Here is a 26160-nt window from a genome sequence, read left to right as displayed (position 1 = left end):
ATTTATGTAACCTCGCAAGACCAGTGTGCTATAGGACGAGGCTAGGGTTGGACCACAGATAATACCTTTCCGCCTACATCTATTTGTTTAATCTTATTTTGTGCCTTTTCTTCATATTTTTACTTCCATGGCTCAGAATAAATCAAGTGTTGTCCTTGGTTACCCTTAAAAGTGTGAGCATGCTAATTGAACAGTTTGCTACTCTGCGGTGTATCATGATTTAATCAATCCAGGGATAGCATGTCGGAACAAACTGTTTGTATTTATTTCCTGATTTCAAAAGATCCCACTCCCTGTCTGAAAGCATACAAGGAAATAGAACCCGCCACGTATGGAGTCGTCAAGCGCTGGGCCAGTAACCGAAGGCCGCAAGTTGGAATCCACGAGCCTGCAAGTTCCCCCGTTCTGCCCAGTTAAACCCCAACAACAACTGCTCTCCGGGTGCCGTGACGTGGATGATCGATTAAGGCAGCCCCCCCACACCTCTCTGATTCAGAGGGATTGGGTTAAATGCGGAAGACATACTTCGGTTGAATGCATTCAGTTGTGCAACTGACTAGGTATCCCCTTTTCCCTGTTCCACTGCAACACCTGGAATGCATCCCAAATAGTACCATGTTCCTATGAAGTGCATTACATTCGACCAGAGCCCCATGTGCCACGGTCAAAAGTAGTTCACTATGAAGGGAATAGGGACGTAAGACATTTGAGAAGCCAGCCTACTGTCATTGGAAGGCCCTGTCCACCTGACTCTACACGTCCACCGCAGTGTGTGACTTCAACATGGAGGAGACACGTACACGGCAACAGACGGATCTCTACTTTAGGTGGCACTGGTGGCATGGTTTGGCCTGGGGCCTGCTCTGTCAGAGGCTACATTGGTGCCTCCTGAAAGCTGGCGGAGAGATAGTGAGATGTGGAGGTGGAGAGGGAAAAAGAAAAACAGATGACATTTGGATGAGAGGAGAGAGAGAGAGGAGAGGATGGAGTCAGTGGCGGAGAAGTGAACAGGTGGCTTCCTGGTCTGCTGTTGCCTGTGTAAACTGCAGCCAGGACTCTGGGGTGTACTGTAGGACTGCCATCAAGTTAAGAGTTTTCGTCAGAGAGGCCTGCCCAAGTGTGTGTGTGCTTGTGTGTATTGGTGTTTACCTGTGTGCCTGTGCATCTCTGTGCGCTCGTGCAAGCCTATTAGTGTGTGCTCGCCACTCAACGCCAGATACTGTCACTCACCCCCCCTCCCCTCTCTTCCTCAACAACGAACCCAGTCCGATTTATAGTTTGGGGAAGTACATGCAGTCTGGCTGGGCAAACACACACTCCATTCCAGATAAAGCCTAGTCCTGGACTCAAATGCACTTTTTCTGGTGAAACTCCAAAGAACAATTTCCAGGACTAGGCTTAATTTTTGTCCAGGAAGCCAGGCCATAGGTTCCTCTGTTCTGTGTGTGTAAACAACGGGCCTAGCCTAGCCTAGCACAGCCGGCCCCGGCGGCACTGTGTGTGACTTGTTTAATGCTTGTTTGTGACTTATTGCCTCCGGCGTCGAGAGGCACTCGAGTAACGCTGGTGGTCTCTTTCATTATCCCGGCAGAGGGTAAATAAACAGAGCAGCAATGGATTTCCCACCCTGCTAAATGACTTGTAATGAGAAAGACGGATGAGAGGAACGATGGCGGGATGGGGCTGCCAGGGTGAGGAAGGAGGAATGGGGTCAGGTTTGATACTCATCTCTAGGGGTGGACTAGCCCTGGACTACCACACTGATCACACTGATCGTATCTTACATAGACAGTGAAACCTATTTTATATAACCTTGCAAGATCAGTGTGCCAGGACGAGACTAAGAGGGGACCACAGGTAATACTTTCCGCCTCTATCCATTTGTTTACTCTTATGTTTAGCCTTTTCTTCTTCTTTTTACTTCCAAGGCTAAGAATAAATCAAGTTTCGTCCGTGGTTGACCCGGTATCCTTAAAAGTGCATAAGTGTGAAGCATGCTAATATGGACAGTTTGCTACCCCCGCGGTGTACCGTGATTTTAGGTCCTAGATTAAATCGGATCAAGCGTTAACAGGCGATAGCCGACACCCGCATAGCTGATGTTTTGGCACTGTCGGAGGTGTTACTGCGTTGGAGCTGTCAAATCGGTGATCAGTTCTTGATCATTGTCAGGAAGCCCACACCCGTCCTAGTTCAGAACGAGAAAGAACGAGAAAGCGTAGGCTACGAAATAATGGAGGTTTCCATCAGCCTCATCTATGTGTAGATTACATCTCGCAATTCTAGTGTTCAAACTTGTACACAAGGCTGCATTGGATTTCTTTTAATGCGACTCCATGCAGCCAATGGCAATGTCCGCTTAAGGTATAATTCCGGGAGCCACTTTTGGATTTCCCAGCTCGAACGCAGTTCCACATCCGACACCGCTATGCGGATGCCGGTTAAAGCGGATCTGATTGAACTGAGCCCTTAATCAATCTGGGCTTAGCACGTTGGATCACACTATTTGTGTTTGTTACCTGATTTCAAAGGATCTCACTCCCTGTCTAAAAGCATACAAGGAAATAGAAGCCGCCACGTATGGAGTCGTCAAACCACTGACTGTTCCACTGCCACACCTGGAGTGTGTCCAGAATGGCATCCTATTCCTATATAGTACACTACTGTTAACCATGGGCCCTGGTGAAAAGTAGTAAACAAAAAGAAAATTGGGCACCATTCGTGACATAAGCTTGCTTTAATTGGAAGGCCCTGTCCACCTGACTGCACATGTCCACTGCAGTGTGACAGCGGAGCCCCACACACACACACACACACACACACACACACACACACACACACACACACACACACACACACACACACACACACACACACACACACACACACACACACACACACACACACACACACACACACTCATGCAAACACACAACAACAGACTAATCTCTACTTTAGGTGGCACAGTGGCATGGTTTGGCCTGGGGCCTGCTCTGTCAGAGGCTAAATTGGTGCCACCTGAAAGCTGGCGGAGAGACAGTGCGACGTGGAGGTGGAGAGGGGGAAATAAAAACGGATATAAAATGGATGAGAGGAGAGCGAGAGGAGAGGAGCCAGTGGAGGAGGACTGAACAGGTGGTGTCCTGGGCCGGTGTTGCACTTTGTGTAAACTAAAGCCAGGTGTGTGTGGTGTGTGTGTGTGTGTGTTTGTTGTAGGACCGCCAGCTAGTTAGAGTGTGTCCATCAGCTTCTGACCTGCCTGGCTGAGATCCTCCAGAGAAGCCAGCCCAAGTCTAGGTGTGTCTGCGTGCATGTGCGTATTCATGCTCGCCTGTGTGTCTCCGTGCGTACTTTTTTGTGTGAGCTTTTGTGCCTATGCATCTCTGCGCCCTATTAGCATGTCCTCGCCACTCGACGCTAGACGCTGTCACTCACCTCCCCTTTGACAGGCGTCAAATGGTCAAGCTATCCAACCCGCTCTGCTTATCGCAAGTGTCTCACCTTTGACCCCTGTCACTTATTGGCCCAGTTAGATTTATAGTTTGGGATAGTACAGGCAGTCGGGCTGGGCACACACACATGTGCCGCCACCGCGCGCAAACACACAACACACACACACACACACAACACACACACACACACACACACACACACACACTCACACACACACACACACACACACACACACACACACACACACACACACACACACACACACACACACACACACACACACACACACACACACACACACACACACACACACACACACACACACACACACACACACACACACACACACACACACACAGGCAGACTGCACAACTCTATTAAGCTGAGGCATAGATTCCTGACAGACATTCTACTTCACACACACAGACCTGGGGATTGAGGCTTGTCCTTGAAGGAGGGGGTGTAAATCAATAGCCTCATATGAAAGGGGTTATCTCTCTTTCTCCTCTCTCCTCTCTCTCTCTCTCTCTCCCCCTCTCTTCACCTGCATTTAAACTAATCTTCAGCCCCATAATTATTTATTTTTTAACTTGATCATTAAGGTTTTTCCCAGAAAAGGTAGATTAAAAAGCTGGTATATGGCCTAGTATTGGGCCAATAACCGAAAGGTCGCTGGTTCGAATCCCCGAGCCAACGAGGTGAAAAGTCTGTCGATGTGCTCTTAACCAAGGCACTCAGCCCTAATTTATCCTGTAATCGCTCTGGGTGAGAGCGTCTGCTAAATGACTCAAATGTAATAAATTCCCTGGTTTTCCAGAAATTTTGGTTGGATGATTCCAGATTTCCTTGCTGATTGTGGGAATCCTCCAACCGGGATTTCGGGGGAAAACCAGGGAATTTATTGAAAGATCGCAACCCTAGTCATTACGCATGTCGCTGGAAATTGAATTTCTTCAAGGTTAGGTCATGCATGTCTACAATATGGGAGAGTAATTACACACACACACACACACACACACTAAAAGTCATGTCATATTGTATTGAATGGCAGATAGGCCTATGTCAGTTCTAGCACAGGTTACATTCTGTTTTCCAACCAAAAGCAACTGATGGAATGACATTACTGAGGAGAGGACTGGAGAGTGTGATAGCTAAGTCAAGAATCAACAAGCTCCAAAATGGCCACCAAGTTGCATCACCCTGCCCAGGTGTTTCTCCCACTACACAGACACAGTGTTTTGAAACGGAGTCACTCTCTGTCTCTCTCAGTTGTTATGATGACGGGAACGGGGGTTTCAGATAGAGGAGAGCAGAGGAAATAGAGGGAAAGAGAGGAGAGGAAAGAGGAGGGGGAGTTAGAAAGAGAGAGAGGAGGTGAGCTGCTCCTTCAGCAGCCGTGGGTGGGTGGTGTAGAATAAAAGCTGACTAGTGTATTGGAGTAGGAATCAGCGGTATAGGATGTACAGCGAAGTGAGACAGTTTAGCTGAGGTTGGGGCGAACTAGACCGCCCAGAGAGAGACTCGTAGGCAGAACTCTCAGCAGCAGCTAAGAAAAAGGTGTGTGTGTGCGCGCGTGTGTGTACTTGCATGCGTGCGTGTTTGTGATGGAGAGAGAGCGGTGGGTGGGGGCCGGAGATACTTCCGGTCAGATGTGGCAATGCACTCCCTCACTCCATTTCCTCCCTCTGTTCCCTCCCTCCCTTCCAAGAGGCGAAAACACAAATCCCAGTGACGGCTCCGGTTTGAAGGTTAATGGTACGCTCTGCGATTTACAGCCGTTTGGTTTGTTTGTGCGGAAGTGGGAAGTGTTTTTGTTTTCCTATGAGGAGTCTATCATGTCACAATGCGAGCGGAGCCGTCCCTGTGTGATCTTAGGCCTCGAGGATGTCTTTGTTGGCTGCGTGGTGCCACAAAGCACTTTGCCAGATATTTAAGCATTCACTTCGTTCATTGTACTTTCATGACTTCTCTCTTGATTTATAGTTGGGCTTAGGAAGGGGGAGAAAAGAATATATATTCCAACGCGGTCACGTTTAATTCCCTTCATCATTTCTCAACCGGAATGAGTGAAATTGCTCCATTACCACCAGCAACATTCCTCATTAAGCGTCTCGGAGAACATTTATTTAAAAACCCTAGCCATGCACAAAATTCCCAATAGCCTATTTTACGCTTATCCAGTAAGTGGATTAAACTGAAATTAAAAAAATATATATATTTGTGAGAAGAAAAATTAAAACAGTTTTTGTAGCACCTTTTATGTTTGGTGTATAATAACCAGCCCCAGTGTTTTTAAATCATACGTTTATGTGTATTTTTTCTTATTTACCTTTCTGGCTTAAGCTTCTAATTGATTTGCGTCACTTCACGGTGAACAGAGAAGAGAGAGAGAGAGCTCTGAGGAGAATTCCAATAATATCACACAGTGTGTTTGTGGGGGGTTTCAGGGGCATATCCACTAGCACATTAAATCTTTGTTATTGTTGTCGTTTTTGTCCCTCCTCCGTTAATTGTTTTCACCCTCCCTTCCAGCATTCTCATTAGACGTGCTTCTTCTCCTTCACCAGTGACCCGGAGCCCAAATTCAACCCCCTCTCCAAATCCATCCCTCTGATTCTATTTGTTTTATCATGCCTCTCTGAATATTTTATACGTATTTCAACAGCCGCTCAGAGAATATTAGGTCAGGTTTTTTTGTATTTTCTTTATGCATCAGAAGGTTTTTGCGAGTGCCTCTCGTCTTGTTGCACTGGCCCCCTTTTCTCCCCTGAAATGGGACGACGGCTCAGTGTAGACAGATAATGAGTACAAGCTGTAGACTGAGGCGCTTGCTGCTGAATCTGAAATTGTGAAGGCGGCACGACATCTACACGGATTGGGTACTATGTGTGTGCGTGTGTGTCTGCGTGCGTGTGATTGTGTGTGTGTGTGTGTGTGTGTGTGTGTGTGCTGTGTGTGTGTGTCCCTGGTGTCCACTTGACAGTGAAAAGGGAACAGGCCGGCTCTAATCACGGCTCAATTCAATAACACAAGACTGGGTCAAACAAGGTCGTGTCAATCCACCTAAATATTGTTTTTTTTTCGCTCAGTTTTGTTCTCTCAGTCAGGTGGTGTAACCGTAACCCATTGATTTAGCTGTTACTGCTCAAGCAGAACCACAGCGTTAAAACAATTATTAAAGGCCGAGTGCAGTCATGAACACGCTTTCCTATGAGGTTGGGAAAAATACTGTTGAGATTGTGAAAATTATGATAATGGTCTTTTAGTGTAGGAGCTGTTTGAAAAGCCTGTTTTGGTGCGATGGAGCTTTGGCCTGCCTGTTGACATCACCAAGTGGTAAATGAGTTAATAGACCAATAGGAAAGAGAGTTCCAAACCTTTATGCCAATAACAGCTAGTTTTCAGTTTCCCCCTCCCCACTCAGACCACTCCCAGATAGTCCTAGCAAAATTATTGCTTGAGAAATTGCTCTTAGCTAAGAAGCTATTTCAGTTTTATTTTTGACCATTTTAATTCAAAACATCACAGTAAGGTACTGAATTCTTACCCAGAAAGTATTTGATATTGAGATCAAAATGGCTGCATTGGCCCTTTAAACATTGCCTGCATATCAGATCATCACCAGTCATCTGAAGATGATTGTGTAGCTGTCCCATTCAACATGAATAGATTCGGCACGATTGCCCTGCCGTTTATTCAAATTCAACACCCCTTCTGTGAACGCACAGAGAACATACAGATGCTCCATTGGCAACGCTTGCCAAACTAATATTCCCGCTAAATCATTGTTTTTGTCGGAGTTCGCAACTTTTTGGCAATGAATTTTCAGCCTGTTAACTTGAGTGGCTGTCAACCAGAGCTAGCGCCTTAGCATGCTAGCACTGACACACTAGTAGGTGAATGGCTGCCAACCAAAGCTAGCACATTAGCAGCCTACCACTCACACAGTGATATTAATGCTATTTAATCTCTCCTCAGACTAATATTATTCTGTTTGTCCTGTGGGTACCTTTGACACTGTTCCACCCCTTATGTGTTGCGCCCTATCCCTGTGGTGCCAGATTTCTGGTGACATCTCATATTTTTTAGATTGACAGAGTCTGGGACCTCCGCTTCAGAAGATGTGTTTGACACGCAGAGTGTGTGTCCTTGGTTTGAGAATAGAACACACACACGTTGTCTTACATAGACACACACACATCTCTTGTGGTATTCTGCCTCTCTCAAATCAATGTGCCCGTCCCCCCAGGGGGAAAGATAAACTTTTGAGGGATGTTTTTTAAAACATTTCCCTTGTTTTTCACCTTTGTTTATTCTCTCTCTCTCTCTCTCTCTCTCTCTCTCTCTCTCTCTCTCTCTCTCTCTCTCTCTCTCTCTCTCTCTCTCTCTCTCTCTCTCTCTCTCTCTCTCTCTCTCTCTCTCTCTCTCTCTCTCTCTCTCTCTCTCTCTCTCTCTCTCTCTCTCTCTCTCTCTCTCGCTCTCTCTCTCTCGCTCTCTCTCTCTCACACACACACTGAGGAAGGCACACGATGAAACATTCTAGTAGGACATGTTGCCTAAAATGTTCAAATAAATGAAGTGAGTGACCTGAGTCAAGTAAGTTCTGGTCGCTATTCTCATTGTTCTCTTTTTCTCTCCCTTTCCCTCCCTCTCTCTCTCCATCCCTTTTTTCAGTCATGCCCCGTTTCGCTGAACAAGTGGAGGTGGCCATCGAGGCGCTGAGCACAAACCCCCCACAGCCCTTCGAGGAGAACGAGTTCATCGACGCGTCCCGCCTGGTCTACGACGGCGTGCGTGACATACGGAAAGCCGTTCTTATGATCAGGGTATGTCCACTTCCTCATTTACTCCTCTCACGCTTCTCAAAGCATGCTGGGAACAGACTCCGTACCAAATTACACCGGCTATTCCCATTACAGTGCACTACTTTTGACCAGGGCCCATAAAACGTTGTGCACTATATAGGAACATGGGTGCCATCTGAGAGACACACTTATTCTCCCATTGACATCAATGCATGAGCAAGTGTACATTAGGATTCACCTTATTTTTTCATTTTCTTTCTCATTATTATCCAATTCCAAGAATGTGCCCTGCGTGAGGTCACATGGAACGTTCATTTTCCCAAGATGAATCACAAACAATCTCCCTGATTTGATGTCAATGTATGAGAAATTAGATTACATGGAAATTAAATTACAAAGAACTTCACGCTTCACACGAAACCTTATGGTGCAGTGTAACATGACATAAGACTTTAGGGCTGGTGGGAATAGACCACCTCAGTGGCCTTGTGGTTACAGTATCCACCCTGAGATTGGAAGGTTACGGGTTCAATCCCTGGTCGAGTTATACCAGACTCTAAAAATAGTACCCGATGCCTCTCTGGTTGCCACTCAGCATTAAGGAGATGAATTAGGGGTAAGTCCCTGAGATAGGCTAGCTTCCTGTCCAACGGGGTGCTAAAGAAAATGGAATTAGGCTGCTACCCTATGGGCTGTTCTGGCTCTGACAAGACTTGTTTACTTATAACATAATACTGTAAGGCTAGTTCCATAGACTGTGTTATTGGACTTTGTATTGATGTTACAACAAAGCCTATTACCTAGTCATTTTTATAGACTCAGCCACACCACACTGTATACAGTATGGTGATTGTCTAGCATTTCTTTCTCTCATGGCTTACCATACTGTAAAGCATTTTTTCTCTTCTCGTACCCCCCTTCTCCCAACACCACTGTGCAAATAAATGTATTCAACTTTGGACTGCTGGAATGTTTCCCAGTGCAGTGGCGAGAAAAATCTAATTACGGGGAAATAATTTGATGTTGGTAAATAATGTAAAACAGAGGCTTTGAACGGGCCGAGACCGACCCACCAGCCTCATAATCTATTTCCAAGTTCAATTACTCTTGGAGACTTGGAGGACGATCTATGATTTCTCGTCGTTGTGTAGCCTAACTTCCGTAATACAATGTGTAGCCTTTCATGTGAAACGTCTGAAGGATGTTTTTGTGGTGTGTTTTTTTTTGCTCCCGTGTAAACTGGTGTACATGGATTTCTTTGGAAAAGGATTTCTTTAGAACCTGCTGGCAGGGCCTAGTTGTAGCCTACAACAGAAAGGGATTATGGGGGCAATTCTTCACGGTGTTAATTTCAGAAGTTGAGTATGGTCGGGTGTGTGTGTGTAGAGAGTTAATAAAATAGCATTCCACACACAAACACACACACACACACACTCAAACACACACGTACACACGTACACACGTCCGCAGACATCTGCTATATGTCCATTCCAGAAACTGGAACGTCCCACGCAATTCAACTAAAACAAGGCTTCAATGTTCACATTCATTTCCACACACAAAGGGAGCACATATCCATTCTTCTGGGAACAAAGGGGAAATGATTCAATTGCAGGAGGTGCAAGCAGTCAAACCTCACCCAGGGTGCGTCCCAAATGGCACCCTATTCCCTTTATAGTGCACTACTTTTGATCAGGGCTCATAGCGCTGTGGTCAAAAGGCGTGCACTATATAGGGAATAGGCTGCCATCAAATAAAATAAGATTGTATTCGTCACATGCTTTGTAAGCGACAGGTGTGGACTAACAGTGAAACGCTTACTTATGGGCCCTTCCCGACAATGCAGAAGAAAAAAAGAATAGAGAAACAATAGAAAAGTAAGACACGTAGTAGTGGAAGTAATAATAGATATACAATGAGTAGCGATCGGTCACTGGAAACGATGACGAAAACATGATGTAAAAAATAAATAAAAAATAAAAAAGTTCAGATCAGCGTATAAAAACACACAAAATAGCAGAATTTGTCAGGAGCTCGTAAAACAATCGCTATACACTCCAGTGCCATCTCCCATTCATCTGGAACGCACACACATTACAATCTTCTCCTCGTCTTCCTCTATGTACCACACGAAGAATAGATGTGCGAGATATTGACATTTGTCGGATATAGCGTCTGTTATCCTTCCTGCCTTTGTATCGTGTAGACACACATAACTGTAACGTCTTCATGTTCGTGTGGTGGGTTTGCGAGAGATCGGTTTGTCTTCGAGAGAAGCGTCTCCAAAGCTGTTTTCAATAAAAACCAGCTTTTTGGACTAGTGGCTTCTTCAGCTTGTAGAGGAGGTTGTTATGTCTGGAGATGAGGACGGTATAGACGATGTTTACAGTGTTGTGATGATAGACACATTGTTGACAGATGGGCGACTGAGCCACTCATCCCACTTTTCACTTCAGCTAACTTCCTCCCGATTGGCCCGGAAGCCGCCCCCAGATCCCTGCTCTTAATTGGTTTCGAACACATTAACTGATTCGTCCCCGAGTCCTGCCAGTCTAGAACGTCTGTCACGTCCCCACCCCGTCTCGTTGTGAGATAGCAGTTAGACACAAGTTGAAGATTGAAGAAGAAAAAAGAAAATCACGGAATCTCTCGAGGCCATTTATACCCTCCCCGCCCTTTTCCCTTTGTGCCGTTTGATCCCACTATTTCAGCGAGCTATATAGTGCTCTTATGGTGCGTGGTGTAAACCACCGCCAAGACTTCTTAAAAACAATGATGCAAGGGACTTGAAATCAGAGCAAGCGTATAAGAAAAGCTGAATAGTTCAACACAAGGAGATCTGACTTGCTGTCCCGCCAGCCGCCCCTCACGTGACAGGAAGGCCTATCTGCACTCAGACTCTGACTAAAACAGACTCAACCCGGGACGCAGAAGGAGAAGTGTGCAAGTGAGACGTACAGTAGAGGGAGTGTGGAGATAGAGATGTGTCTGAGGACTGATTAAATGTCTGTGTATTAAATGTCTGTGTCGTGTGACACTGCAGCTGTTGATCTAATAGCCATCATGTTTTATATCTCTCTCTCTCTTTATATCTCCTCTTTCTCTCTCTCGCCTACATCTACTATTCTTTCATTTCTCTTCTCATCTCCCACACACACCTTTCCCTTCTCTCCCTAATACTTTCTCCTTCTTTCTCTCTTCTCCCAACCTTTGTCTCCCCCTCTCTATCCCCCTCTCTCTCTGTATTTTCCCTCTACACCCCCCCCCCCCCCCCCCCCCCCCCCCACCATTCTCTGTAGACACCTGAGGAGCTGGAGGATGACTCAGACTTTGAGCAGGAGGACTACGACGCCCGCAGCAGGACCAGCGTCCAGACAGAGGACGACCAGCTCATCGCCGGACAGAGCGCCAGGGTGAGTGGAACTCTAGAACCAGCTCTCAAACCCCACTAGAACCATACACCCCACTCTAGAACCTGCTCTGGAACATTCCATAGCTCGCTGCAGAGTTTATTTAAAGATGACTGAGTCGGAAATGGGACCCTGTATAGTGCACTACTTTTGAGTCAAGAGGTGCACTGCGTCGGGAATAGGGTGCCATTTCAGATATGCCCAAGGATACCCCTATTTTTTTCCCAAAGGTCTCTGCTCCAGTCAGTGGGGTGTCCCAATGGTCATAATGTAAAGGTCAACCCAGTCCCGCAATCACTTGTGCACACTATCGTATTGACTCAAACTGTACTATGCTGGCTCAGGTATTTTCCTTTCACATTGTCCTTCCCTGCACAGTTCCAGCAACTCTGGTGGATTCGTAACCAGGTCAGCCCAGTAAATCTAGGCTTGGCTCATTTTAGCTCATGCTCAGTAATGTGAAAAAAGGTATTGTTGTAGTGTGTCATATTGCAAGTCGGCCTTCCCTTTCATTACTTAAAGCTCTTGTTGTTCTCTCATGTTCAACATAATGTAAATTCCCAGTGGGTTCTTCGCTGGATAAACGCCACTATTGTATGATTTCAATATCACAGGATTCCATCATACGGTAAACGAAAAGCACATTGAAATGATCATAGCCTAATTTGATTGTTTTGAAATGACTACAGCACGATCCCACTCGAGAGGAGAGACAGGTGTAAAATTGCGAGTGCAAATGAAGCTGTGGCAATTACCGTATCCCCCCTCCGATATTACTGGGAACGCACACACGACGCGTGCCAAGCCTGGATGGCGCCAGCGATCACCGGGGCTTTGGGCTTTGCGCACATTAGCATTTTTTCCCCATGTATTATTTGTACACCGGGGCCCTGCTTAAAGTACATTAAAGGGTATCAGTGCTTGCCACCCCTACAGCAGGGAGAGTGGTTGGCGGTTGGGGTTGGTGCATGGATTGTGGAATGCCGGGTGGCATCCCTCTCATCCTGAGAGGTCTACTGCTGCTAGGAAGCCCTCCACAAAGTCGGAGAGCGAGAGAGAGATCAACCGGCCTCATAAACACACACAATCAATCAATCAAATGTATTTATAAAGCCCTTTTTACATCAGCCGGTGTCACAAAGTGCTGTAGAGAAACCCAGCCTAAAACCCCAAAGGGGGGGTTTCTCCCTAGAAAGGCCAGAATCTAGGAAGAAACCGAGAGAGGAACCAGGCTCTGAGGGGTGGCCAGTCCTCTTCTGGCTGTGCCGGGTGGAGATTATAACAGAACATGGCCAAGATGTTCAAACGTTCATAGATGACCAGCAGGGTCAGATAATAATAATCACAGTGGTTGTAGAGGGTGCAACAGGTCAGCACCTCTAGAGTAAATGTCAGTTGGCTTTTATAGCCAATCATTCAGAGTTAGAGGCAGCAGGTGCTATAGAGAGAGTCCAAAACAGCAGGTCCGGGACAAGGTAGCACGTCCAGTGAACAGGTCAGGGTTCCATAGCCGCAGGCAGAACAGTTGAAACTGGAGTAGCAGCATGACCAGGTGGACTGGGGACAGCAAGGAGTCATCAGGCCAGGTAGTCCTGAGGCATGGTCCTAAGGCTCAGGTCCTCCGAGAGAAGAGAGAGAGAAAGAAAGAGAGAAAGAGAGAGAAATAAATAGAGAGAGAGAATTAGAGGCATACTTATATTCACACAGGACACCGGATAAGACAGGAGAAGTACTCCAGATATAACAGACTGACCCTAGCCCCCAGGCACATAAACTATTGCAGCATAAATACTGGAGGCTGAGACAGGAGGGGTCGGGAGACACTGTGGCCCTGTCTGACGATACCCCCGGCCAGGGCCAACAGGCAGGATATAACCCCACCTACTTTGCAAAAGCACAGCCCCCACACCACAAGAGGGATATCTTCATCCACCAACCTACTACCCTGAGACAAGGCAGAGTATAGCCCACGAAGATCTCCCCCACGGCACGAACCCGAGGGGGGCGCCAACCCGGACAGGAGGATCACGTTAGTGACCCAACCCACTCAAGTGACGCACCCCTCCTTGGGACGGCATGGAAGAGCACCAGTAAGCCAGTGACTCAAAGGGGAACTGGCCAGGCAGAGACAGCAAGGGTGGTCCGTCGCTCCAGTGCCTTTCCGTTCACCTTCACACCCCTGGGCCAGACTACACTCAATCATATGACCTACTGATGAGATGAGTCTTCAATAAAGGCTTAAAGGTCGAGACCGAGTCTGCGTCTCTCACATGGATAGACAGACCACCAGAGCTCGATAGGAGAAAGCTCTGCCTCTCCAGCTGTTTGCTTAGAAATTCTAGGGACAGTAAGGAGGCCTGCGTCTTGTGACCATAGTGTACGTGTAGGTATGTAAGGCAGGACCAAATCGGAAAGATAGGTAGCAGCAAGCCCATGTAATGCTTTGTAGGTTAGCAGTAAAACCTTGAAATCAGCCCTAGCTTTAATAGGAAGCCAGTGTAGAGAGGCTAGCACTGGAGTAATATGCTAAAATGTTTTGGTTCTAGTCAAGATTCTAGCAGCTGTATTTAGCACTAACTGAAGTTTATTTCGTGCTTTATCCGGGTAGCCAGAGAGTAGAGCAATGCAGTAGTCTAATCTAGAAGTGACAAAAGCATGGATTCATTTTTCTGCATCATGTTTGGACAGACAGTTTCAGATTTTTGCAATGTTACGAATATGGAAAAATAGCTGTCCTTGAAATATTCTTGATATGTTCGCCAAAAGAGAGATCAGGGTCCAGAGTAACGCCGAGGTCCTTTTGCGATGACTGTACAACCATCAAGATTAATTGTGAGATCCAACAGAAGATCTCTTTGTTTCTTGGGACCTAGAACTAGCATCTCTGTTTTGTCCGAGTTTAAAAGTAGAACATTTGCCGCCATCCACTTCCTTATGTCTGAAACACAGGCTTCCAGGGAGGGCAATTTTGGGGCTTCACCATGTTTCATCGAAATGTACAGCCGTGTATCGTACGCATAGCAGTGAAAGTTAACATTATATTTCCGAATGACATCACCAAGAGGTAAAATATATAGTGAAAACAATAGTGGTCCTAAAACGGAACCTTGAGGAACACTGAAATTTACAGCTGATTTTTCAGAAGACAAACCATCCACAGAGACAAACTGATATCTTTCCGACAGATAAGATCTAAACCAGGCCAGAACTTGTCCGTGTAGACCAATTTTGATTTCCAATCTCTCCAAAAGAATGTGGTGATCGATGATATCAAAACCAGCACTAGGAGCACGAGGACAGATGCAGAACCTTGGTCTGACGCCATTAAAAGGTATTTTACCACCTTCACGAGTGCAGTCTCCGTGCTATGATGAGGTCTAAAACCAGACTGAAGAGTTTCGTATACATTGTTTGTCTTCAGGAAGGCAGTGAGTTGCTGCGCAACATCTTTAAAAAAAAATGTTTTTGAGAGGAATGGATACAGGCCTTATTACTGCCACTTTTAGTGAGTTTGTTTATTTTATTCAACATAGGATGGCCAAACACAGGAAGCAGCTCTTTCAGTAGTTTATTTGGAATAGGGTCCAGTATGCAGCTTGAAGGTTTAGAGGCCAAGACTATTTTCATCAATGTGTCAAGAGATATAGTATTAAAAAACTTGAGTGTCTCACTTGATCTTAGGTCCTGGCAGAGTTGTGCAGACTCAGGACAACTGAGCTTTGGAGAAATACGCAGATTTAAAGAGGTGTCCGTAATTTGCTTTCTAATGATCATGATCTTTTCGCCATAGAAGTTCATGAATTTATCACTGCTGAAGTGAAAGCCATTCTCTCTTGGGGAATACTGCTTTTTAGTTAGCTTTGCGACAGTATCAAAAATCCATTTTGGATTGTTCTTATTCTCCTCAATTAAGTTGGCAAAATAGGATGATCGAGCAGCAGTGAGGGCTCTTCGATACTGCACGGTACTGTCTTTCCAAGCTAGTCAGTGGACTTCCAGTTTGGTGTAGCGCCATTTCCATTCCAATTTTCTGGAAGCTTGCTTCAGGGCTCGGGTATTTTCTGTATACCAGGGAGCTAGTTCCTTATGACAAATGTTTTTTGTTTTTTGGGGTGTGGCATCTAGGGTTGTCCGAGAATTTATAGCACGACTTTTGATGATCCTTGGTTGGGGTCTGAGCAGATTATCTGTTGAGATTGCAAACGTAATAAAATGGTGGTCCGATAGTCCAGGATTATGAGGAAAAACATTAAGATCCAGAACATTTATTCCACGGGACAAAACTAGGTCCAGAGTATGACTGTGGCAGTGAGTAGGTCCGGAGACATGTTGGACGAAACCCACTGACGAAACCCAAAGCCTTTTGGAGTGGGTCTGTGGACTTTTCCATGTGAATATTAAAGTCACCAAAAATTTGAATATTATCTGCCATGACTACAAGGTCTGATTCAGGGAACTCAGTGAGGAACGCTGTATAGGGCCCAGGAGGCCTGTAAACATTAGCTATAAACAGTGATTGAGTAGGCTGCATAGATTTATAGATTTCAAATTTGTTGTGGGTGTAAATTGAAAGTTGCTATCATAAATGTTAGCAACACCTCCGCCTTTGCGCGATGCGCAGGTGATATGGTCACTAGTGTAACCAGGAGGAGAGACCTCATTTAACACAGTAAATTCATCAGGCTTAAGCCATGTTTCAGTCAGGCCAATCACATCAAGATTATGATTAGTGATTCGTTAATTGACTATAACTGCCTTGGAAGTGAGGGATCTAATATTAAGTAACCCTATTTTGAGATGTGAAATATCACAATCTCTTTCAATAATGACAGGAATGGATGAGGTCTTTATTCCAGTGAGGTTGCTAAAACGAACACCGCCATGTTTAGTTTTGCCCAACCTAGATCGAGGCACAGCACACTGACTGTACTAGTGGAGTTGTGTTGAGTTGTGAGACTCTGCTGTAGAACTCATTACTTCCCCTAACTGGGAGGGGGCCAGAGACAATTACTGCCAACATATCTTTCTAGCTGATTTACACGCTGAAGCTATGTTGCGCTTGGTGACCGCTGACTGTTTCATCCTAACATCGTTGGCGCCAACGTGGATGACAATATCCCTATACTCTCTACAGTCATGGCCAAAAATTTAGAGAATGACACAAATATTAATTTTCACAAAGTCTGCTGCCAAATGATGGCAATTTGCATATACTCCAGAATGTTATGAAGAGTGATCAGATGAATTGCAATTAAAATTGCAATTAAAAGTCCCTCTTTGCCATACAAATGAACTGAATCCCCAAAAAACATTTCCACTGCATTTCAGCCCTGCCACAAAAGGACCAGCTGACATCATGTCAGTAATTCTCTCGTTAATACAGGTGTGAGTGTTGACGAGGACAAGGCTGGAGATCACTTTGTCATGCTGATTGAGCTTGAATAACAGACTGGAAGCTTCAAAAGGAGGGTGGTGCTTGGAATCATTGTTCTTCCTCTGTCAACCATGGTTACCTGCAAGGAAACACGTGCCTTCATCATTGCTTTGCACAAAAGGGCTTCACAGGCAAGGATATTGCTGCCAGTAAGATTGCACCTAAATCAACCATTTATCGGATCATCAAGAACTTCAAGGAGAGCGGTTCAGTTGTTGTGAAGAAGTCTTCAGGGCGGTCAAGAAAGTCCAGCAAGCGCCAGGACCGTCTCCTAAAGTTGATTCAGCTGCGGGATCGGAGCACCACCAGTACAGAGCTTGCTCAAGAATGGCAGCAGGCAGGTGTAAGTGCATCTGCACGCACAGTGAGGCGAAGACTTTTGGAGGATGGACTGATGTCAAGAAGGGCAGCAAAGAAGCCACTTCTCTCCAGGAAAAACATCAGGGACAGACTGAAGTAATTTTCTCTGATGAATCCCCTTTACGATTTTTTGGGGCATCTGGAAAAAAAGCTTGTCCGGAGAAGACAAGGTGAGCGCTACCATCAGTCCTGTGTCATGCCAACAGTAAAGCATCCTGAGACCATTCATGTGTGGGGTTGCTTCTCAGCCTAGGGAGTGGGCTCACTCACAATTTTGCCTAAGAACACAGCCATGAATAAAGAATGGCACCAACACCTCCTCCGAGAGCAACTTCTCCCAACCATCCAGGAACAGTTTGGCGGCGAACAATGCCTTTTCCAGCATGATGGAGCACCTTGCCATAAGGGAAAAGTGATAACTAAGTGGCTCAGGGAACAAAACATCGATATTTTGGGTCCATGGCCAGGAAACTCCCCAGACCTTAATCCCATTGAGAACTTGTGGTCAATCCTCAAGAGGCGGGTGGACAAACAAAAACCCACAAATTCTGACAAACACCAAGAATTGATTATGCAAGAATGGGCTGCCATCAGTCAGGATGTGGCCCAGAAGTTAATTGACAGCATGCCAGGTCTGGAAAAAGAAGGGTCAACTCTGGAAATATTGACTCTTTGCATCAACTTCATTTAATTGTCAATAAAAGCCTTTGACACTTATGAAATGCTTGTAATTATACTTCAGTATTCCATAGTAACGTCTGACAAAAATATCTAAAGACACTGAAGCAGCAAACTTTGTGGAAATTAATATTTTGTAATTCTCAAAACTTTTGGCCACGAATGTACACTCGCCAGTTTTAGCCTTAGCCAGCACCATCTTCAGATTAGCCTTAAAGTTGGTAGCCCTGCCTCCTGGTAAACAGCGTACGATCGCTGGATGATTATTTTTAAGTCTAATACTACGGGTAATGGAGTCACCATTGACTAGGGTGTTCAATTTATCAGAGCTAATGCTGGGAGGCTTCGGCGTCTCAGACCCTGTAACGGGTGGAGGAGAGACCAGATACTCTGACTCTGACTCCGACTCTTTTCTTAATGGGGAGAACCGGTTGAAAGTTTCTGTCGGCTGAATGAGCGACACCAGTTGAGCATTCCTACAGCATTCCCTTCCAGAAGCCATGAGAAAGTTGTCCGGCTGCGGGGACTGTGCGAGGGGATTTATACTACTATCTGTACTTATTGGTGGCACAGACGCTGTTTCATCCTTTCCTACACTTAAATGACAATTGCGTCTGAAGCTGGGCTTGCAGCACGGCTATCCTCGCCTTAAGGTGATCGTTCTCCTATATATTATGAGTACAGCGACTGCAATTAGAAGGCATAATGTTACTGTTACTACTTAGCTTCGGCTGGTGGAGGTCGTGTAGAACCATGTCCAGATAAAGCGTCTGGGGTGAAAAAGTTGAATGAAAAAAAGTCAAGCGAGGGAAAAATAAAAAAATATAAAACCGTAAAGTTGGCAAGTAGCGAACAAATGTTAGCAACAAATCTCACAGCAGCACGTAAACAAGTCTACAAGTTGTGACCGGAAATAACGATAACGGAAATGACGATGTCTGCTGTACGGACGTCTCTCTCCAAACGAAGCCGTCAAAAAGTTGAAAGGAGCAGAAAATAAATAGAGAGAACGGTTGTGTCAAACTCCATGATTACAACACCTAACTTTGGCCATAAGGCGGGCACAGTACTGTACTTTTGGGAGCACAGACAGCCATTGTTCAGGGAGATTGGTAGGGGTTCCGGCAGGGGGTCCGGCGCCTGTTTTGCCAGGGTATGAAGTGGGGACAGTTGGGTCTCATCGAATCCCACTGAGTCGTCCCACAGTGTCCCGTGGCTCACACACGAGCACACACACACCCACGACCCCCTGCAGCGAGGGCCATCTGAGCGCAAGCGCATCACACAGAGTTTACAAGTGTTTTTTAGGTTCTTTGCAACTGTGTGAGTGGACTATACCTCCTGCTGCTAGCTAGTTTGAAGTGCATGCTCCTGAGTCATATGTTGAAAATGGATGCCACTTGGCATAAATGGGTGCTATTCATTTAGAAATGTAGACATGCACATGATATGTACACATGCTTGCTATCACACTCACACACACTCATGCGCACACACACGCACGCATGCACACACTCACATACAGTATATTAGCTCATAGGCGATACATACTTACTGTATACTGTACACACACACACACACACGTACACTCACATTTTCACATAGACAAACACACATAAAAGATGTGGTTAGCCTAGCCACAGGTGTCCTGTCCACTCGCCCTGACCTGTCATGTCACGGTAAACCCTATTTACCTTCTCACGTTAATGTGAAGGAAGTACCAATTGGCACACCACAGCGTGTGTTGTTATTAGAATGAACAAGAAGAAAGGTGATCAGCCATCTTCTGTGCCTCCTCAGTGTGAGCTGACATGGCGAGCATGTCCAGGTTTACACCCACTGTTCCTTTCATGTGTAGGGTATCATGCAGGACACACAGCGCTGACACAAGGTTATCTACTCCCCACTGGGCAAAAACTGGTTCAATCAAGAGTTTTTTCACATAATTTCAACCAAAAAAATCTATGTGGAAAACTGATTGGATTTGCAAAGTGTTATCAATGTAAGAAATTATGGGGGCTTTTTTCTGATTTTTTTTCACTGAACTTTGAACCTAAATCCAATGAAAGGGTGAAATGTTTGCATGATTTCACGTTGAATTCACGATAGTTGACAACTCAACCAAGTGTAAATCAAGACTAGATGTTTAACTGACGTCTGCGCCCATTGTGTGGAGTCTCCAGCGTGAACAAGGCTTTATTTATCCTGCTTTCTCTCCCTCTCACTCTTCCTTTTTCTCTCTCTGCCCCCCCCCCCCCCCCTCTCTCTCAGTAATCCGCGGCAGCCCCGAGAGCCTTTGTTCCTCGGCTTTTCCTGGTGCAGTGCTCCGCTTGTCACTTCTATTATACTTATGCATAGAGCTGAGTTATTAGAATCAAACATGCATAATAAGAGGGAGCAAACACACACCTCTCTCTCACTCTGTCTTTTTGTTGTCCACACACACATACTCACACAGAGAGACACGCACATACAATGGCTTGCGAAAGTATTCACCCCCCCTTGGCATTTTTCCTATTTTGTTGCCTTACAACCTGGAATTAAAATGTATTTTTTTGGGGTGTGTGTATCATTTGATTTATACAACATGCCTACCACTTTGAAGATGCAAAATATTTTATATAGTGAAACAAACAAGAAATAAGACAAAAAAATATGAAAACTTGAGCGTGCATAACTATTCACCCCCCCCCCCCCAAAGTCAATACTTTGTAGAGCCACCTTTTGCAGCAATTACAGCTGCAAGTCTCCTGGGGTATGTCTCTATAAGCTTGGCACATCTAGCCACTGGGATTTTTGCCCATTCTTCAAGGCAAAACTGCTCTAGCTCCTTCAAGTTGGATGGGTTCCGCTGGTATACAGCAATCTTTAAGTCATACCACAGATTCTCAATTGGATTGAGGTCTGGGCTTTGACTAGGCCATTCCAAGACATGTAAATGTTTCCCCTTAAACCACTCGAGTGTTGCTTTAGCAGTATGCTTAGGGTCATTGTCCTGCTGCAAGGTGAACCTCCATCCGAGCCTCAAATCTCTGGAAGACTGAAACAGGTTTCCCTCAAGAATTTCCCTGTATTTAGCGCCATCCATCATTCCTTCAATTCTGACCAGTTTCCCAGTCCCTGCCAATGAAAAACAGTCTTCCACTTGCCTTTTTTCTTTAAGCAATGTCTTTTTTCTGGCGACTCTTCCGTAAAGTCCAGCTCTGTGTAGTGTATGACTTAAAGTGGTATGGACAGATACTCCAATCTCTGCTGTGGAGCTTTGCAGCTCCTTCAGGGTTATCTTTGGTCTCGTTGTTGCCTCTCTGATTAATGCCATCCTTGCCACCTTATGAGTTTTGGTTTGCGGCGCTCTCTTGGCAGGTTTGTTGTGGTGCCATATTCTTTCAATTTTTTAATAATGGATTTAATGGTGCTCCGTGGGATGTTCAAAGTTTTGGATATTTTTTTATAACCCAACCCTGATCTGTACTTTCCACAACTTTGTCCCTGACCTGTTTGGAGAGCTCCTCGGTCTTCATGGTGCCGCTTGCTTGGTGGTGCCCCTTGATGCGTGGTGTTGCAGATTCTGGTGCCTTTCAGAATAGGTGTATATATACTGAGATAATGTGACAGATCATGTGACACTTAGATTGCACACAGGTGGACTTTATTTAACTAATTATGTGACTTCTGAAGGTAATTGGTTGCACCAGATCTTATTTAGGGGCTTCATAGCAAAAGGGGTGAATACATATGTATTCACCACTTTTCCGTTATTTATTTTTTATAATTTTTTAAAACATGTTATTTTTTTAAATTTCACTTCACTAATTTGGACTATTTTGAGTAAGTCCATTACATGAAATCCAAATAAAAATCTATTTAAATTACAGGTTGTAATGCAACAAAATAGGAAAAACGCCAAGTGGGATGAATACTTCATCATTCAAGGCACTGTACATGCAAAAAACACACAGAGAGACACACACACACACAAAGCACCCCTCCTTAGCTGTCTTCTAACACAGTGATTGGATAACACTGTTGATAGGTCAGCCATAAAATTTAACTCGCTAGTGTCTGGGCAGTTTATTTCAAATGAAACAAATTAAAGTAATTTTGCAATGCCCCTGCCTGTGAAGAAACCTGGAAAGCGCCGTGCCTAATCCCCGCCGAGCCGCTGAGTGTATTGGCACGTACTCTATAGGATGGGATTTGCCACTGCACTAAGCTCCAAAGGCCCGCTCTTGTTGTTATCAGTAAGCAAGGGAAGGGATTTTGGGATAAGTGAATTCTGGAGAGCGGGAGAAGAAAAAAAGACCCTCACCTAGTACCTTCCCTTCCCCCCCACCTCCTATTGTGACATACCAATTGGCCCCTGTCTTTCTTTGTAAAGCTCCATTGAGAAAGTTTGAGCACTAAACTAACCTTTTGAGCCGCCATCTTTATTTCATTGACAGCCGGGGTGGATTCCCTTTAATTCAGCAGAGGAATTGGAACCAGACCTGTAAAATTGTTAATACACTTTTTTACAGTAGTGGTAAACACTTAATTGAGAGAGGTAAGAGGTGACATAGTTAAGAAATAGTTGCGTGTATTGTGCCAAAATCAGGAAAATGTACTCCTAAATACTTTTCCATAAGGCTTCACTGTTTGAGGTTGTGACTCTCCAATTAGACTTGGTACAGGTGTGTGACAGCCAGAGCTGGCCATGTTGCCAAGATAGACAAGTCAACCTTTTTTCTACCTCTGCTTTATGTCTTTTTTGTGTTTGCAGTTGCTAGCTGACCAAGATCCTTTTTATTTCAGTTGAGTTCTTGTTTTCTTGTGTCAAAATGATTACATGGCCTTACAGCAATACCAGGTCTGGCCATAGTGCCCCTGGAGAAAGGTGAACTTGGTTGGGGCAAATTTCTTTCAACTGCCTGCCTCCCTCTAAAGAGGGTAGCTCAAAATGTCTACCACCAAAAAGACTTCACACCCCATAAGGCATTGCTGCTGTGACCATGTTGCAAGTGATGTTCTTGATTGGTTTATTAGCAGGTGTAGCTCTCCATTTGAACATCCTCAATAAAGATTGGCGCCTGAGGGGATGGCTGCCATTTTACCAATTTTGTATGTCTTTTCGCATTGTTTGTAACTTATTTTGTACATAATGTTGATGCTACTGTCTCTTATGACCGAAAAGAGCTTCTGGAAATCAGAACAGCGATTACTCACCTTGAACTGGACGAAGATTATTTCTTTAATGACTCTGATGTGAAGGATAAAATGTTGTTCCTGGACAAGGCCCAAATCCCCGTCATTCGCATGAAGAAAATAAGGAAATACAGGGGGCTCAGATCAGGGTGCCTTGTGAGAATTTGTCAGCGAGTGAGTAACCTGTCACTACCATTTGTTCCATTAGCCAACGTGCGATCACTGGAGAATAAACTGGATGAGCTCTGCTCGAGACTATCCTACCAACGGGACATTAAAAACTGTAATATCTTATGTTGCACCTAGTAGTGGCTGAACTACGACACGGATAATATACAGTTGGCTGGGTTTTCTGTGGATCGGCAGGACAGAACAGCTACGTCCGGTAACACGAGGGGTGGGGGTGTATGTCTATTTGTCAATAACAGCTGGTGCGTGATGTCTAAAGGTATTGCTGGCCTGAGGTAGAGTACCTCATGATAAGCTATAGACCATACCTACTAAGAGAGTTTTCATCTATATTTTTGTAGTCGTCTATTTACCACCACAAACTGATTCTGGCACTAAGACCGCACTCAACGAGCTGTATAAGGCCATAAGTAAACAAGAAAATGCTCATCCAGAACAGCGCTCCTAGTGGCCGGGGACTTTAATACAGGCAAACTTAAATCCGTTTTACCTAATTTCTACCAGCATGTCACATGTGCAACTAGAGGGGAAAAAAACTCTAGACCACCAAAGCTCTCCCTCGCCCTCCATTTGGCAAATCGAACCATAACCATTATATCCTCCGGATTCCTGCTTACAAGCAAAAACTAAAACAGGAAGTACCAGTGACTCACTCAATACGGAAGTGGACAGATGACGCGGATGCTATGCTACAGGACTGTTTTGCTAGCACACACTGGAATATGTTACGGGATTCATCCAATGGCATTGAGGAGTATACCACCTCAGTCACCAGCTTCATCAATAAGTGCATTGATGACGTCTTCCCCACAGTGACCCTATGTACATATCCCAACCAGAAGCCATGGAACTAAAGGCTAGAGCTGCCACTTTCAAGGAGCAGGATACTAATCTGGACGCTTATAAGAAATCCCGCTATGCTCTCCGACGAACCTACAAACAGGAAAAGTGTCAATATAGGACTAAGATAGAATCCTACTACACCGTCTCTGATGCTCGATGGATGTGGCAGGGCTTGCAAACTATTATGACTACAAAGGGAAACCCAGCCGCGAGCTGCCCAGTGACGCGAGCCTACCAGATGGGCTAAATGCCTTTTATGCTCGCTGTGAGTCAAGCAACACTGAAGCATGCATGAGAGCACCAGCTGTTCTGGACAACTGTGTGATCACGCTCTCCGTAGTGAACGTTGACCTTTAAACAGGTCAACATTCACAAGGCTGCAGGGCTAGACAGATTACCAGGACGTGTTCAGAGCATTCGCGGACCAACTGGCAAGTGTCTTCACTGACATTTTCAACCTCTCCCTGACCGAGTCTGTAATACCTACATGTTTCAGGCAGACCACCATAGTCCTTGTGCCAAAGAAAGCGAAGGTAACCTGTCTAAATGACTACCGCCCCGTAGCACTCTCGTTGGTAGCCATTAGTTGCTTTGAAAGGCTGGTCATGGTTCACATCAACACCATCATCTCGGAAACCCTAGACCCACTCCAATTCGCATACCGCCCCAATAGATCCACAGATGACGCAATCTCAATCGCACACCACACTGCCATTTCCCACCTGGACAAAAGGAACACGTATGTGAGAATACTGTTAATTGACTACAGCTCAGCGTTCAACACAATAATGCCCACAAAGCTCATCACTAAGCTAAGGACCTGGGGACTAAACACCTCCCTCTGCAACTGGATCCTGGACTTCCTGACAGGCCGTACCCCAGGTGGTAAGGGTAAGCAACAACACCTTCCACGCTGATCCGCAGCACGTGGGCCCCTCAGGGGTGTGTGCTTAGTCCACTCCTGTACTCCCTTTTCACCCACGACTGCGTGGCCAGGCACAACTCCAACACCATCATTAAGTTTGCTGACGACACAACGTTGGTAGTTCTGATCACCGACAACGATGAGAGGTCAGAGACTTGGCAGTGTGGTTCCAGGACAAAAACCTCTCCCTCAACGTGAGCAAGACAAAGGAGATGATCATGGACTACAGGAAAAGGAGGGCCGAACACACCCCCATTCACATCGACGGGGCTGTAGTGGAGCGGGTTGAGAGTTTCAAGTTCCTTTTTGTCCATACCACCAACAAACTATCATGGTCCAAACACACCAAGAAAGCCGTTTAAGAGGGCCTTTTCCCCCTCAGGATACTGAAAAGATTTGGCATAGGTCCTCAGATCCTCAAAAGGTTATACAGCTGCACCATCGAGAGCATCCTGACCGGTTGCATCATCGCCTGGTATGGCACTGGTATGGCACATCGCCTGGTATGGCACTACACTAGACACTAGTGTAGTGCGTACAGCCCAGTACATCACTGTGCCCAAGCTTCCTGCCATCCGGGATCTATATACGAGGCGATGTCAGAGGAAAGCCCCAAAAAGACGCATGGCAAGTTGTATCAGAGTGCCAAGTCTAGGTCCAAAAGGCTCCTTAGCAGCTCCTACCCCCAAGCCATAAGACTGCTGAACAATTAATCAAATGGCCACCCGGACTAATTGCATTGCCCCCCTCCCCACCTTTGTTTTTACACTGCTGCGAATCACTGCTTATTATCTATGCATAGTCACTTTACCCCTACCTACATGTACAAATGACCTGTACCCCCGCACATTGTCTCGGTACCGGTTCCCCCTGTATATAGCC

At 45.5% G+C, this 26160-nt stretch overlaps 1 protein-coding gene across 7 annotated transcripts in view; it reads left to right on the top strand.

Moving 5' to 3' along the window:
• Positions 1–26160, top strand: part of LOC120035090 (catenin alpha-2) — a 671205-nt gene that overhangs the window by 602704 nt on the left and 42341 nt on the right. For all 7 annotated transcript variants that reach the window (XM_038981862.1, XM_038981861.1, XM_038981863.1 and 4 more), the window contains 2 exons: positions 8128–8279; positions 11558–11671. In XM_038981862.1, the coding sequence (XP_038837790.1) occupies positions 8128–8279; positions 11558–11671 (266 nt within the window). The remainder of the gene's footprint in view (positions 1–8127; positions 8280–11557; positions 11672–26160) is intronic.

Source organism: Salvelinus namaycush, chromosome 42 (genome assembly GCF_016432855.1).
Source record: "Salvelinus namaycush isolate Seneca chromosome 42, SaNama_1.0, whole genome shotgun sequence".
Taxonomy (NCBI): Eukaryota; Metazoa; Chordata; class Actinopteri; order Salmoniformes; family Salmonidae; genus Salvelinus; species Salvelinus namaycush.
Note: the sequence above shows the minus strand (reverse complement) of the source record. Positions and strands in the feature narration are given on the sequence as shown.